The sequence below is a fragment of the Lissotriton helveticus genome, chromosome 3_1, assembly GCF_964261635.1.
Source record: "Lissotriton helveticus chromosome 3_1, aLisHel1.1, whole genome shotgun sequence".
Classification (NCBI taxonomy): domain Eukaryota; kingdom Metazoa; phylum Chordata; class Amphibia; order Caudata; family Salamandridae; genus Lissotriton; species Lissotriton helveticus.
Window position 1 is genome coordinate 572,450,201 of NC_136061.1, and position 17,669 is coordinate 572,467,869.

The 17,669-nt window shown below is 43.4% G+C and overlaps 1 protein-coding gene across 3 annotated transcripts in view; it reads left to right on the top strand.

The window, feature by feature from the left end:
- NME9 (NME/NM23 family member 9) overlaps positions 1-17,669 on the top strand; it is a 697,622-nt gene that overhangs the window by 547,667 nt on the left and 132,286 nt on the right. For all 3 annotated transcript variants that reach the window (XM_078680514.1, XM_078680516.1, XM_078680515.1), the window contains exons 19-20: positions 8,883-8,987; positions 14,606-14,710. In XM_078680514.1, coding sequence (XP_078536640.1) covers positions 8,883-8,987; positions 14,606-14,710 — 210 coding nt within the window. The remainder of the gene's footprint in view (positions 1-8,882; positions 8,988-14,605; positions 14,711-17,669) is intronic.

Sequence of the window (17,669 nt, forward strand, 5' to 3'; positions counted from 1 at the left end):
TTGTCCTTACTTACCTTATGTGTGCTCCCTTTTGAGTCACAACATAACTGTCCTCTTTGACTTCTTATTTTGAAGACTGCATTCCTGCTCGCCATCCCCTCTACTTGCAGGGTGAGTGAGCTTCAGGCTCTATCCTCAAAGCTTCCTTTTCTTGCAGTCCATTAGGACAAAGTGGTCTTCGGACTAGACCCTCTTTTCTGCCCAAAGTGGTTACCTCTTTCCACATAGGTCAGACCATCACTTTGCCCACCTTCTTCCCAGCTCCGCACCCTTCCAAAGAAGGGAAAAGAGACTCCACAGTCAGGACCCAAAACGTGCTGTGTCCTTCTACCTTGACCGCACTAAAAATTTCCAGGTGGACAATCAACGTTGGTTATGTTGGCGCCAAGAAAGGTCGGGCCGTACAAAAACGCACCATCTCTCGATGGGTTGTCCTATGCATTAAGATCTGCTATTCATTGGCGAAAATGGAACCTCCAGTGGGAGTGCATGCCCACTCTACCAGATCCCAAATCTTTAATAAGAATGAAACAGATCCTCTCCCAACGCCGAAGTTTTGAAACTAGCAAGAGATGTAGCGATGTAAAGCTCCTGGGTGCATTTCAAAGCCTTTCATGTGCTTTCACATTTTGTCAGCTTCTTAAGATATGCAGTGTACCACTTCTTGTGGTATTCGGGGCCAAATGGCAGAGTTTTACCTCCTGCTGTCTGCCAGTGTCCTTTTCGAGAAGCAGCAGCTGAATTTGCTTTTCGTTTCTACATTAAGCTACAGAACACGAAAGGCAACGGAACAGAAACTGGGGAAAGGCGAGCAACATAATAGACACGCTGCCTTTTCAGAACACTGTATTACATTAAACCATAAAGGGCGACATTAAAATCGAGCCACATCGGAGAGCTTGAGCAGCCATCTGACTAGCACGGCGAAACTCACTGGCTGTCTCTCCCTGGAGCCACCGCAGTCCTATCAGCAAATGAATTGCAGCTGGGTGGCATACATGGGGCATTCCCCACCTCACCATGGAAGTTGGAGTTCAGTGTGGGAAAATACTGCGGGCCAATTAAGAGAGAAAAGGTTGACGGTCCAAGCCACCTGGCTGAGAGGGAGTGCCGAGAAGTGACTCAGAGGAAGTACCAGAAACAAAACCCGGCACGGTCTCCTCCTGTGGGACAATCAAAAGAAACCATTAGTGAAATTGCCATGGGAGGAAGGAGCAACCGAAGGAGGGACAATTGCCATAATAGACCAATACAAAGCCAGCATTTCTGAATGCCGCAGCTAACAGCCAATGGCAATGGGTGGGTTTGCCAAAGCCACACAGAGAGATACAACAGGTCAGTGCTGATGCCCAACCTAAAAACAATAAACGTGAAGAGCGAATGGTACTGTGAAAGAGCTATAGTGATACCGAAGGAGCCAATGCAATACAATAACTTATCAGGCACCTTCTCAAAGGAAGGGAACCGTTTATAAAGTACTGCTTCCATTCAGAACGTGGATGCCCCACTGCCTTGACCTTTAGGCACCCGTTAGTCTCACGGGGATTCTAGTGCAACTTCTATGGCATCTTCTTCTTACAACCATTCCCTGTAGGCCCTCCTTCCAGGGTGTCGTCTTGTTGTGATCACTTTGATGGAACAAAGATACCAATCTAGGTGCATGAACAAATGTGGCAGGTTCCCACGAGCACTCTGCTTGCAAATAACCTTCAAGGCCAACAGATTTTGCAACTGCCCCTTCAGTCTCCTGAAATTGAGTAAAGCCTCAACTTCAAACTCTATGGACCCATTTTTGGTAAGAGGATATGGGTAGTGGTAGTCATACACATGGCAGGCATTACACTAGATATGTGGAAGACCGGATGTGTCCACTCCCCTTGAGAAAATCTAAAAGCATTACACTTTGTCACACCAGATATATCACACCGGATAATGACCTACAAATGGAGGTGCGAATTTAGAATGGAAATAAGGCGATGTGAGGAAAGGCGTTGACAACCAAACCGGATCTCTTTTCTTGTAAGGGGGGGAAGTTTTGCTTATTGAAGGTCAGAAAACTGTTTGTAATCAGCTCTTGCTTGCTGTAAATGAACCAGTGTGCTGGCCTGTACTAAAGTGATAAAGGTTAATAGAGCTTTAACTGATGGGGCTGAGGTTGGCTTTGAAATCTTTGGGATGAGTTGACAGTGAAAACAGAAGGGAAGGGAAAATTTCCTAAGGATGAATGCAAGGAATGATTCTAGGCAAATTCTGCTGTTAACCGCACAACCTAATGTCCTTGTTGGTTTTAAGTAGCACCTAAGTTCTAGGGATTGGTTAATTTGCTCAGGCTGACCAACAGAGAAGGTCAATGGGTAGTGGACATGGAAATCGATGGTACTCAACTTAAGTAACAGTGTTTTTTTCTAAACTTTGAGATCAACTGGGAACCGCTGTCAGTGATTATTTTAGAAGTTAATCCATGTAATTGTACAACTTCCTACAAAAAGAGCCTGCTTAAATGTGAGGCAGTAGGCAGTCTAGGCAGCGGGATAAGATGAGCTCATTTTGTGAAGCAGTCCATTATTTAACATATCGGCCTACATCTCTTCTGATAGCGGGTCACCAAAAGTGTTTAATCACCAAATAGTAAGTCTTTCTTTCTTTCTTTCTTTCTTTCTTTCTTTCTTTCTCAAGGATGTCCTGCAATGGGAGTATCATGGAACCAGAACAGTATTGTACCCTGCAACTCTGTTGAAGAGTCAAACTGTTTGTTTTATGACAATTTTTCCTTTCTATAAGTGGTCTATAAGTGATGAGATACTGAAATCTCTAGGAGAACAGCATCCACCTGCCCTCCTGACATTTCTTACATTTCATAAATTGTATAAATATAGATTTTAATGATCAGCCCATTTAGTCACTACTTGCAAGGCTTCCTCCATATGAAGACCCCAGTGAACAAAGGCTTCTTTCATTGCTATTAGTTCTTTATCATATATGGTGCGATACTGCTGGCTTTTGACATATGCGATAAGAAAGCTACTGGATGCATAGCTTCAGTCAAAGGATCTTTCTGAGACTTTTTAGCCCCAAGCGAAATGAAGACGTACTGGTTTCCACAATAAAAGGTACCTTTACTGTGCTGAACCTAATTGAGAAGAAATGCCCTTCCTGGTCAACTGAATAATGGGTACCATGAAAATGGAGGAGGAGTCAATGAAGTGTTGGTAGAAGTTTGTAAATCTAAACATTTCTGTATATCTTTTATATTGGGGAGTACAAGCCATTCTACCACTGCTGACACCTTTTTTGGATCCATGCTAATTCCTTAGTCAGATAGGATGAATCCCAGGGATAACAGACTGAATTTCAAATAAGCACTTCTCCAAATTAGCATTTAAAGAGGGAGCTCAAACCTGGCAAAAAATGTAAAATGTCATTAAAATAAATACAAATGTGTCCAAAATGTATATAAACGCATCATTCATCAAGTGCTGTGAAGAGTCTATTGCATTGTATAGTCCAAAAGGCATGACCAAACTTTCAAAGGAACTATACTTCAGAATAAAAGACGTTTTCCATTCATCAGCAGCTTTTATTTGGACTAAATTGTAAGCGCCTCTACCTTGGTGAAATCCGTGGCAGTGTGGACTTACTCTAATAGTACTGAAATCAATGGCAAAGGATAATGATTCTTAACAGTGATGGCATTCAATTCTTGATAATCCACACATTGTCTCAAAACACCATTTCATTTGGAAACGAAGAGAATGGGTGCACTTATCAACGGTATGAAATTTCTGTTAAGCTAATTAGCTAAATTCTTATCAATATATTTCTTCCAAAGTTTATCTTTCTCAACAGTCAATTGGTGTATTTAATAGGTAGGATCTTGGCATTCTGATCCAAACCTATTGCACAATCATATGCCCTGTGAGGAGGCAAGAAATCAGCACCTTTTTTACTGAATACATTATAAGTTTTTAGAATAGGACTTTCAGATTTGTTGGTATTGAAAATAGAGATACCTGATTAGGGAAATATTTGTGGAGATACGTCTGTTGGTAAGTATTATAATGCACTGCATTTACCACAAAGCATCTGGGCGAACTATGTGCTGGTATGCCAGGCAGTGTGCTCTCTCCGCCATTTGTGATAGGCTGCTTGCTAAGTTATTGGGCTGACTAGCTCATTGGGATGCACCAGAGTTATAGGAGTGGTACAGAAACCTGCAAAGACTGTGAGCAGCATTGCCAGCACTCCCAAATGTAAAGAGTTACTCTCTACTAAAGAAGGACACCTATCCTGAAACATGAGTCTAGAGATACAAAGCACTGGCTGCACCAACAATGGTGAAAACTAAGGACTTTCAACTAAAGTGAATGTTATCATGCACTGCATTTACCACAGCACATCTAGGTAAATTGTATGCTGGTATGCCATTCAGTATTCTCCCTCCCTCGTTTATGATTGGCTCCTCGATCAGTTATTAGGCTGATGAGCTTACTGGGATGCTCCTGCACTCTTGGAGTAGTACAGAAACCTGTGAGCAGAATTGCCAGCACCACCAAAGTTTAAAGTGCTACTCTCTCTACTGAAGAAGGACAAATATCCTAAAGCACATATCTAGTGATACAAAGCACTGACTGCACCAACAATGGTGAATACTAAAAACGTTGAACTAAAGTGAGTGTTATCCTGCCCTGCATTTGCCACAGTGCATCTGGACGAATTGTGTGTTGGTATGTCAGGCAGTGTGCTCCCTCCCGTCATTTGTGATCTGTTCCTTGCTGAGGTATTGGGCTTATGAGTTCATTGGGATGCGCCGGGCTCTGGGATTGGGAAGCCTCTGGCTTTTCATTCCTTTAATGTATACTGCTTTTGAAGCCTGAATGTGAGCCTATGATAATGTTGTAGGACCATTGTGAGATTGTGCAATTCTTCTGCTTACTTTGCAATAGCTAGCCAGCTTGACACTGCATAGAAGATAATGAAAGCTGTTGATTCGCACTCATGAAAAAGTCTTAAAATATCATAAATGTTAGCTGTATGGCAATAGTCCAGGAATGTAATAAGTGTATCTGGCATGTCACCTTTATGGGCAGGGTAAAATGTAGGAGAGTACATTCTTCTACTGGAATAAGTTGGACCAACTTTGTTGTAGTCTCATCTGTAAATCCCCCTGAAGTTCTGGAGTCTAACTCCACATTTACTCTCTGCATGCCAGCCTCTCACTGTGCACAATTATTAATCAAGTTTTAAGTTTAGTTTGTTATGGTACAGAACTGCAACAAAGTTCCACATTACATGAGACAACAATAACAACAAAAGTGCATAATACATAATAAAATTAGCAATAAAAGGATAAGTTCTTTAACTTATTACATAAATCACTTAAGAGCAGCATTTGCTGACCTTTATAAGGTGACAACATACACAGCACCCCCAGAAAAATATAAATATTGCATACTATAATCGTATAAATGCAACCTTTTAAAAATGACATTGTGCATAACGCAATATAGAATATGTAAATATTGTGTATCACAGTACAAAGCCCAAAGTAACACTTTATATTATTTGACCAACCAGCTCAACAGATCACTTGTTCCCAACCTCTAAAAGGCGACAGTGTACAAAGTAAGGCATAAAAGATAGAAATACTGCATATAAAAACTGATTCAATGCATTCATTTTCTAGCCTTAGTAAAGTGACAGCGTGCATAGTACAACATAAGATGTGCAGATATTGCATATTAGAATTGTGTAAATGCAGGCTTTAGAGGTAACATCATACACAACGCACAACATAATATACAGTTATTGCGAGCCTGGGCACTTTTTACACTCAATCCATCCAAGCAATTGAGTCGTACATTAATGAGCCTTTTGAAAGATAAATCTGTGCATAATACAACCTAAATTAGAAAATAATGACCAACAACATAACAAGATTTTAATCCCTGTTAGTACAACGTACAATGTACAACAGTAGTCCACCAATAGTACACCTGGGCCATAATAAGGGTCCGATTCCGATCCGGTTCGGCCAGATCTCCCACCGAGCCGGATACGGAGTGTTTTCCGACTGAGCTGGACTCCTGCAGTCCGACTGCGCGAGTACGATGCGGCCACATGCTGCCAAACTCGGTTCGGTCGGACTCCCATAGAAGTCAATGGGAGCTGGTCATATGCCGCGTACATGGGCTCCCATTGACTGAATGGGTACGGCTCACACAAAGGCGCACCCTACAGTGGGTACGCGTCGTGCCATCCGCATCGCACACGCCTGTGTTGGGGAGACCCTTGGGTCTCCCCCTGTGTCTGAGTCGTAAAGCTGCGGGTGACAGGGGTTCCGACTCGGACCCCCAAAGGCAACGTTGTGGAGGTTTTGCGAGCTGGAAACTTCGGCTCGAACCGGCTGTCCGACGCGTGCATCGTACTGGTTTGGTAGTAAATCACATCCATTGCACGGCACGGTAAGCTTATGGCCGAGACGTACGGAGCAGTTTGGACCCAGAAACGACTTGGTCGGTGAATTTCACGTAGCTCGCATCGTACTTGCTCGCTCGTACAACTGTACGAGTCGTGTAGAAAACAAGCATACGGCTTGTAGTTTTTCCAGCCGGATCGCTTTCGGTGTTCTTCCGACCCGGATCGGAATCGGCCCCTATATTTAAAAAAAAAAATGATCTGAAGAATTGACAAATCTTATTACAGATCATTCAGTCAAGGAAAATATTTCAAATTTACGATCCACCAAGGCTCAATGTATGTTGTATTTAATCGAAGCCTTAATAAATGGCGACAAACATTCTGTAGCATGGTACACGCAGAAAGGGCATGGTTGAGATCTTGGATATGTAAATGCCACAACTCACATCTTCTATCCTTTTTTGTGATTTTATAACAGATGCCAGTAATAACACGTAATGGGGGCAGATCCAATCTCAATAAAAGGATCAGCCTTCTGATCCCATGGGGCAGATTCCAAAATAAATAAGACTGAGGTTTATTAACCAAATTACTCTCCATAGCCAATTGATTATGTGGATTTGGCTGGCATAAGGTGATGTCTCTAGCCAGACTTAATTAAAACAGAGAGCTCTTTATTAAGCTCTTCGGAGTGGATTTGGGCATAGGGGAATCTATACTCAGATCAAGCCCAAAGATTTCTTGATCCCTCTCAAAGGACCTAAAAAAAAGTGCACAGTTCTTTAAGAAAAGAGAAACTTTCAAGCTTCAGGCCAGCTCGCAATGTTCCCTCCTCGCCGCATACAACGTACAATATGTACAACAGTAGTCCACCAATAGTACACCTGGGCCATAATAAGGGACCGATTCCGATCCGGTACGGAAAGCTCTCCCACCGAGCCGGATACGGAGTGTTTTCTGACCGAGCCGGACTCCTGCAGTCCGACCGTGCGAGTACGATGTGGCCGTATGCTGCTGAACTCGGTTCGGTCGGACTCACATAGAAGTCAAGGGAAGCCGGTCATACGGCGTGTACATGGGCTCCCATTGACTGAATGGGTATGGCTCGCACAAAGGCGCCCCCTACAGTGGGTATGCGTCGGTGCCATCCGCATCGTACACGCCTGTGTTGGGGAGACCCTTGGGTCTCCCCCTGTGTCTGAGTCATAAGGCTGCGGGTGACATGGGGTCCGACGCGGACCCCCAAAGGCAACGTTCCGGAGGTTTTGTGAGCTGGAAACTTCAGCTCGAACCGGCTGTCCGACACGTGCATCTGACTGGTTCGGTAGGAAATCACATCCATTGCACGGCACTGTAAGCTTACGGCCGAGACGTACGGAGCAGTTTGGACCCGTAAACGACTTGGTCGGTGAATTTCACGTAGCTCGCATCGTACTTGCTCGCTCGTACAGCTCGTGCGGAAAAAAAGCGCACGGCTCGTAGTTTTTCCAGCCGGATCGCGTTCGGTGCCCTTCCGACCCGGATCGGATTCGGCCCCTATAGTTTAAAAAAAAAGGATCTGAAGGATTGACAAATCTTATTACAGATCATTTCAGTCAAGGGAAATATTACAAATTTACGAGCCACCAAAGCTCAATGTATGTTCTATTTAATAGAAGCCTTAATAAATGGCGACAAACATTCTGTAGCATGGTACACACAAAAAGGGCATGGTTGAGATCTTGGATATGTAAATGCCACAACTCACATCTTCTATCCTTTTTTGTGATTTTATAACAGATGCCAGTAATAACATGTAAGGGGGGCAGATCCAATCTCAATAAAAGGATCAGCCTTCTGATCCCATGGGGCAGATTCCAAATTAAATAAGACTAAGGTTTATTAACCAAATTACTCTCCTGAGCCAATTGATTATGTGGATTTGGCTGGCATAGGGCGAGGTCTCTAGCCAGACTTAATTAAAACAGAGAGCTCTTTATTAAGCTCTTCAGAGTGGATTTGGGCATAGGGCAATCTATACTCAGATCAAGCCCAAAGATTTCTTGATCCCTCTCAAAGGATCTAAAATAAAGTGCACAGTTCTTTCAGAAAAGAGAAAATTTCAAGCTTCAGGCCAGCTCGCAATGTTCCCTCCTCGCCGCATAGGAGCGAATTTCCCCACCTTAACGCAGCAGCCGAGGAGAAAAAGTAAGAAAATAACAAACTAAACTCCATGCACAAAGCATGGGGGGGCTGCAAGTGTGTTCAAGTTACATATCTGGTGAAGAATCTGACCTTCAAACCCCCAAAAGTGTGCCAGAGACTCATATCTAGTACTTCACACACATAGCACATTAATACTTTGCTTGCTTCTGTTTGTGTGTAGTCATTATTCCTTTGCCAATTTTCCTCTGTGCATAATCATTAATCCTTTACCAGCTTCTCTTTGTGCACAGTCATTAATCATTTTCTATACCGCTTTGCAGATTATTTATCGGAGAATGAGCCAAAGGACCAAAACAGTGATCCAGAGGATGCTGAGAAACAGGAAGCAGAGACCCTTGATAGTGTCACTCCTCTGGAGGAAAAGGGTAATACTTTGTTTCTTTTCCAAGCAGGCACTAAGTTAGGTAATCTCGTGTTTGTTTCTAGTGGCTTTCCATTCACCACTCTCAAAATAATCACTTTCACTGAAATTATTTTTACGTGGGTGTTTGCACAGGGTCAAGACTGATTTGCATATGGCCACTGAACTGGGGTGGCGTGGTGAGCAAAATAACGATGGATTAAACCCAGATCTGTGACTGAGGGTGAATGTCTTGCCAATGTGCAACATTTCGTCCATCATCTTGTGTGTTTTGCTGTTTGCAGAAAGTACCATGGGGCGTGCATTCTATGTTGAGGTCTCGAAGCTAAAGGTTCCTTCCCCAGTTTTATCCACGTTTAATCACTCTACATCTAATCATCATCATCCTAGTCGTTAATAGATGCAGCTCCTTTTAGATATTTCTATCCTTCTAGACATGTATTGCCCACTTCGATCAAATGTTTTTTTTTAGAAAACCCACTGAAATCAGTATCAACAGCGCATAGCAGTTGAGACAAATAATCTGCCAGAGGTTTGTGTGCTCCCAGAATCACTTTCCCCATATGTTGCATCCCTTCAGTGTATCACTCCTCCAGGCATGCTTCTGGATGAGAATGCCTATTGAAGTGGGAACATATTCAACCAACTTCTAAGATTTCCTTTAAAACGTGTTTGATCTAATTTATTTATGACAGTGAGGAGGTTCCTATTCCAATTGCGACCTAAGCTACCTTGAGATATTGCCAAGTGCAGATTCACCTGCCAAAGCCTCTGACGTTGCTGCTACTTTGGCATCCCTAAAGCTTTGCGTCGTGATCACACTGGTAACTTCAACTCCTGGTCTCCTTCTGTGGGTGCTGGGTTGGTTTGGACCTCAAAGTCCAGCTCCATTTAAGTCACAAACTGAGATTGTGTGGTGTCAGGACTGGCACAACTGGTGTAGACTTCTTCTTTTTCAACCAACTACAGCCACGGACCTCATTTTAAGAACTGGTAAGAAAAAGGTGGCTGAGGTATACTCTGATAAGTGTCAAGAAAGTTCCAATCCCACAAACATTGCAGATGAAGGTCAACGTTGGGTTGAATTCTGACATGGGATGATGGGATTCTCTGAGCCTTTCCCCGACAATAATGAAAAAGGTGACTTTGACATTGACATTCGGTTCCCCCACCTTAGTCTGATATATTGGCTAATTAATCACCATTCAGAATACCAGCCAAGTGGGTACCTCTTATGAAGGGGCAGTCGCAGAGAATGTTCTTGACAATATCACTCAGCTGTTAAAGGATGGGGTGAACACTTCCATACACTTGCTGCAATTCAACCTGAAAACAAATGAAAGAACAAACCTTCAGAAAAAAAGGAACAGGGGTAGAACACCTCAAAACAAGAAAAATGTCCCTCTTGTGTCACATGTATGTATTATTACATCAATCTTTTCCCATATACACCAGACTCCTCAATACTCTTCCACACTCTCAATTATTTGATGAGGCCTGTTGATTGCAAAAATATCTATCCTTTTATTTTAAAAAAAATCTATTTTTGTTCTCCAATTAAATCGCAAAAAAACAATATCAACAATTCATTACTTAAAATATCATCAAAAAGGGGTTTTATGACGCGGCGTTTTGGTGGATCACAGTTGGTCAACTCCACCTTCTTCAGGAAAAAACTTTTTCTATAAAAGTAAAAACAAAACATATAGCAACCATGAGAACTAAATTAAGGTCAGTTATGTTTACAAAAAACAGGCTTAACTTCAATCACATTGTTTGCAAAACATATAGCTATTTTCCATTATTCACCACTTTTTACATATCACTACTGCGTTCAATCCATTTTCTTATACTCATCTTCACTTCCATCAGAATATATGGGTAGATTAAAGTATCCCATAAAATATAATGCATAGATCAGAATAATTATAAATGCCCTCGATCCATTTATAATTATCCAGATTGACGCCTTATATTTGGGAGAAGACATCAGAAGTACATTGAGGGGATTTTTCTATAGAGTGATAGATGTTGATCTAAGAGGTCAATAAAATGGCCCACTAACAAAGGGGGAATGGTGTACTATCCTGTGGGGCCACTTAAGAAAACACTCTAGGGAGACACGTTGCTCCTAAAAATCAAAGGCTTGGATAAGATATGGAGCAGTGATTAAATACATATTCACTTATGGGATACTTTAATGTACCCATATATTCTGATGGGGGTGGAAATGAGTATATGAAAATGGGCTAAATGCAGGAGTGATATGTAAAAAGTGATGAATAATGGAAAATAGCTATATGTTTAGCAAACAATGTAATTGAAGTTGTGCCTGTTTTTTTGTAAACCTAACTGACCTTAATTTAGTTCTCATGGTTGCAATCGTGCTCAGACAGAATATTGAGATTTAAATATCGACATACACAAACAATGGTGAAAACTAAAGACTTTCAACTAAAGTGAATGTTATCATGCACTGCATTTACCACAACACATCTAGGTAAATTGTATACTGGTATGCCATTCAGTATTCTCCCTCCCTCTTTTATGATTGGCTCCTTGTTGAGTTATTAGGCTGATGAGTTTACTGGGATGCTCCTGCACTCTTGGAGTAGTACACAACCCTGTGAGCAGAATTGCCAGCACCACCAAAGTTTAAAGGCCTACTCTCGACTGAAGAAGGACAAATATTCTAAAGCACATGTCTAGTGATACAAAGCACTGACTGCACCAACAATGGTGAATACTACAAACGTTGAACTAAAGTGAGTGTTATCCTGCCCTGCATTTGCCACTGTGCATCTGGACGAATTGTTTGTTGGTATGCCAGGCAGTGTGCTCCCTCCCGTCATTTGTGATCTGTTCCTTGCTGAGGTATTGGGCATATGAGTTCATTGGGATGCACCGGGCTCTGGGATTGGGAAGCCTGTGGCTTTTCATTCCTTCAATGTATACTGCTTTTGAAGCCTGAATGTGAGCCTATGAAAACGTTGTAGGACCATTGTGAGATTGTGCAATTCTTCTGCTTACTTTGCAATAGCTAGCCAGCTTGACACTGCATAGAAGATAATGAAAAATGGTGATTCGCACTCATGAAAAAATCTTAAAATATCATAAATGTTAGCTGTATGGCGATAGTCCAGGAATGTAATAATTGTGTCTGGCATGTCACCTTTATGGGCAGGGTAAAATGTAGGAGAGTACATTCTTCTACTGAGATAAGTTGGACCAACTTTGTTGTAGTCTCATCTGTAAACCCCCCTGAAGTTCTGGAGTCTAACCACATTTACTCTCTGCATGCCAGCCTCTCACTGTGCACAATTATTAATCAAGGTTAAGTTTAGTTTGTTATGGTACAGAACTGCAACGAAGTTCCACATTACATGAGACAATAATAAAAACAATACTGCATAATACATAATAAAATTAGCAATAAAAATATACGTTCTTTAACTTATTACATAAATCACTTAAGAGCAGCATTTGCTGACCTTTATAAGGTGACAACATACATAGCAACCCAGAAAAAATATAATGTTTGCATACTATAATCAAATAAATGCAACCTTTTAAAAATTACATCGTGCATTACGCAATATAGAATATGTAAATATTGTGTATCACAGTACAAAGCCCAAAGTAACACTTTATATCATTTGGCCGACCAGCACAACAGATCACTTGTTCCGAACCTCTAAAATGCGACAGTGTACAAAGTAAGGCATAAAAGTTAGAAATACTGCATATAAAAACTTAATCAATGCATTCATTTTCTAGCCTTAGTAAAGTGACAGCGTGCATAGTACAACATAAGATATGCAGATATTGCATATCAGAATTGTGTAAATGCAGGCTTTAGAGGTAACATCATACACAGCGCACAATAGAATATACAGTTATTGCGAGCCCGGGCACTTTTTACACTCAATCCATCCAAGCAATTGGGTCATACATTAATGAGCCTTTTGAAAGATAAATCTGTGCATAATGCAACCTAAATTAGAAAATAATGACCAACAACATAACAAGATTTTAATCCCTGTTCGTACAACGTACAATGTACAACAGTAGTCCACCAATAGTACACCTGGGCCATAATAAGGGGCCGATTATGATCCGGTTCGGAAAGCTCTCCCACCGAGCCGGACTCCTGCAGCCGACCGCGTGAGTACGATGCGGCCGCATGCTGCCGAACTCGGTTCGGTCGGACTCACATAGAAGTCAATGGGAGCCGGTCATACAGCGTGTACATGGGCTTCCATTAACTGAATGGGTACGGCTCAGACAAAGGCGCCCCCTACAGTGGATACCCGTCGGTGCCATCCCCATCGTACACACCTTTGTTGGGGAGACCCTTGGATTTCCCCCTGTGTCTGAGTCGTAAAGCTGCGGATGACAGGGGGTCCGACGCAGACCCTCAAAGGCAACGTTGCGGAGGTTTTGCGAGCTGGAAACTTCGGCTCGAACCGGCTGTCCGACGCGTGCAATCTCACTGGTTCGGTAGTAAATCACATCCATTGCACGGCACAGTAAGCTTACGTACGGAGCAGTTCGGACCCAGAAACAACTTGGTCGGTGAATTTCATGTAGCTCGCATCGTACTTGCTCGCTCGTACAACCGTACGAGTCATGCAGAAAACAAGCGTATGGCTGGTAGTTTTTCCACCCGGATCGCGTTCGGTGCCCTTCCGACCCGGATCGGAATCGGCCCCTATATTTTAAAAAAAATGATCTGAAGAATTGACAAATCTTATTACAGATCATTCCAGTAAAGGGAAATATTACACATTTACGAGCCACCAAGACTCAATGTATGTTGTATTTAATAGAAGCCTTAATAAATGGCGACAAACATTCTGTAGCATGGTACACACAAAACGGACATGGTTGAGATCTTGGATATGTAAATGCCACAACTCACATCTTCTATCCTTTTTTGTGATTTCACAAAATTTAGCAGATGTCAGTAATAACACGTAAGGGGTGCAGATCCAATCTCAATAAAAAGATCAACCTTCTGATCCCATGGGGCAGATTCCAAATTAAATAAGACTGAGGTTTATTAACCAAATTACTCTCCATAGCCAATTGATTATGTGGATTTGGCTAGCATAAGGTGATGTCTCTAGCCAGACTTAATTAAAAAAGAGAGCTCTTTATTAAGCTCTGCAGAGTGGATCAAGCCCAAAGACTTCTTGATCCCTCTCAAAGGACCTAAAAAAAGTGCACAGTTCTTTCAGAAAAGAGAAAATTTCAAGCTTCAGGCCAGCTCGCAATGATCCCTACTCGCCGCATAGGAGCGAATTTCCCCACCTCAAAGGAGCACCCAAGGAGAGAAAGTAAGAAAATAACAAACCAAACTCCATGCACAAAGCATGGGGGGGGAGGGGCTGTAAGTGTGTTCAAATTACATATTTGGAGAAGAATCCGACCTTCAAACCCCCAAAAGTGTGCCAGAGACTATATCTAGTACTTCACACACATATCACATTAATACTTTGCTTGCTTCTGTTTGTGTGTAGTCATTATTCCTTTGCCAATTTGCCTCTGTGTGTAATCATTAATCCTTTACCAGCTTCTCTTTGTGCACAGTGATTAATCATTTTCTATACCTCTTTGCAGATTATTTGTCGGAGAACGAGCCAAAGGACCAAGAAGGTTATGCCGAGGATGCTGAGAAACAGGAAGCAGAGACCCTTGATAGTGTCACTCCTCGGGAGGAAAAGGGTAATACTTTGTTTCTTTCCCAAGCAGGCACTATGGGGCCGATTACGATGGTGGGCGGAAAAAGTCCGTCCCGCCATCACTGGTGGAAAAAGGACCGCCCACCATAGGTGCGGTGGTCCCGCAAAACAAATTAGGATGCGCCCGCCACACTGGCGGGCGCATCCTGTATGTTTACATTGTGGCGGGTGGCAGCACCCGCCACAATCTAAAAATACACGTCTTACATTTGCATGTACAACGTGGCAGGCACCGTGCGGTGCCTTCCACCTTGTACATGCAAATGTAGGGGGGTACCATATGTACCCCCCATGTGCAGCACCCCATGCCCCACACCCGTGGGGGCCCGCAACGGGCCCCCAAAGGCATTTTCCGCCTGTCTTTTTGCAGCGTGAACTCCGCCGCAAAAGACAGGCATCCTAATGCCCACGGCGGTGCCTGCACAGCACCGCCGCCATAGCCCCATTGTACCTGGTCCCGCAAGGCAGGCGGAAAAGGCCCGCCTTGTGGGACCACGGCGGACGGTCTTTCCGTCTGCCGAGGTACCTTTCCCCTTCCCACCGCAATCCTAATTTGGAGGTGGGAATTCTAAGGGTGATAGTGGGAATTCCGCCACCGCCGGGCCGGCGGTCCTCACCGACGGTCCAGCAGTGGCGGAATTCCCACCATCGTAATCGGCCCCATAGTTAGGTAATCTCGTGTTTTTTTACTTGTGACTTTCCATTCACCACTCTGAAAATAATCACTTTCACTGAAATTATTTTGCACAGGGTCAAGACTGATTTGCATATGGCCATGTCTGAACTGGGGTGGCGTGGTGAGCAGAATAACGATGGATTAAACCCAGATCTGTGACTGGGGGTAAATGTCTTGCCGATGTGCAACATTTCGTCCATCATCTTCTGTGTTTTTCTGTTTTCAGAAAGTACCATGGGACGTGCATTCTATGTTGAGGTCTCGAAGCTAAAGGTTCCTTTCCCAGTTTGATCCATGTTTAATCACTCTACATCTAATCATTATCATCTTAGTCGTTAATAGATGCAGATACTTTTAGATATTTCTATCCTTCTAGACATTTATTGCCCACTTCGATCAACAGTTTGTTTTAGAAAACCTACTGAAATCAGTATCAACAGCACGTAGCAGTTGAGACAAATAATCTGCCAGAGGGTTGTGTGCTCCTAGAATCCCTTTCCCCATATGTTGCATCCTTTAGTGGATCCCTCCTCCAGGCATGCCTCTGGATGAGAATGCCTATTGAAGTGGGGACATATTCAACCAACTTCTATGATTTCCTTTAAAACTTGTTTGATCTAATTTATTTATGACAGTGAGGAGGTTCCTATTCCAATTGCGACCTAAGGTATCTGGAGATATTGGCAAGTGCAGATTCACCTGCCAAAGCCTCTGACGTTGCTGCTACTTTGGTATCCCTAATGCTTTGTGTCATGATCACACTGGTAACTTCAACTCCTGGTCTCCTTCTGTGGGTGCTGGGTTAGTTTGGACCTCAAAGTCCAACTCCATTTAAGTCACAAAGTGAGATTGTGTGGTGTCAGGACCGGCACAGCTGGTGTAGACTTCTTCTTTTTCATCCAACTGCAACCACCGACCTCATTTTAAGAACTGGTAAGAAAAAAGTGGCTGAGGTCTACTCTGCTAAGTGTCAAGAAAGTTCCAATCCCATAAACATTGCAGATGAAGGTCAACTTTGGGTTGAATTCTGACATGGGATGATGGGATTCTCTAAGCCTTTCCCCGACAATAATTAAAAAGTTGACTTTGACATTGACATTCGGTTCCCCCACCTTAGTCTGATATATTGGCTAATTAATCCCCATTGAGAATACCAGCCAAGTGGGTACCTCTTATGAAGGGGGAGTCGCAGAGAATGTTCTTAAGAATATCACTCAGCTGTCAAAGGATGGGGTGAACACTTCCATTCACTTGCTCCAATTCAACTTGAAAACAAATGAGAGAACACCCCTTCAGAACAAGCATTTACCATGCAATGGTCTCATCTCTGTTAAAATTAGAGCTATTGGCATGGCTCATGACATTATTTTTGTTTTTAAAACATATAAATAAATGGCATTATCATTTACAATGCCAATAGCTTAATCTCTCGCAAATGCGAGACCTATTGCATTTGCACGCACACACACACACAGAGCCACACACACACAGCCACATACACAGAGCCACACACACACAGAGCCACACACACACACACACAGAGCCACACACAGACAGAGCCACACACACACAGACAGAGCCACACACACACAGACAGATCCACACACACACAGACAGAGCCACACACACACAGACAGAGCCACACACACAGACAGAGCCACACACACAGAGCCACACACACACACACAAACACACACAGCGCACCACACACACAGACAGAGCCACACAGACACAGCGCGCCACACACACACAGAGCACCACACACACACACACAGAGCGCCACACACACACGCAGAGCACCACACACACACACACACACACAGAGCGCCACACACACACTCACACAGAGCCACACACACACTCACACAGAGCCACACACACAGAGCCACAGACACAAACAGAGCCACACACACAGAGCGCGCCACACACACACACACACAGTGCGCCACACAAACACACAGAGTGACACACACACACACAGAGCGCCACACACACACACAGAGCCCCACACACACAGAGAGACCCCCCACACACACAGAGCCCCCCACACACTGAGCCCCCCACACACACACACACACACACAGCCCAACACACACACACAGAGAGAGCCACATACACACGGAACCCCACCCATACACACAGAGCCACACACACACACACAGAGACACACACACACATACACAGAGCCCCCCCCACACACACACAGAGCCACACACACACACAGAGAGCCCCACACATACACACACAGAGAGCCCCCCCACACACA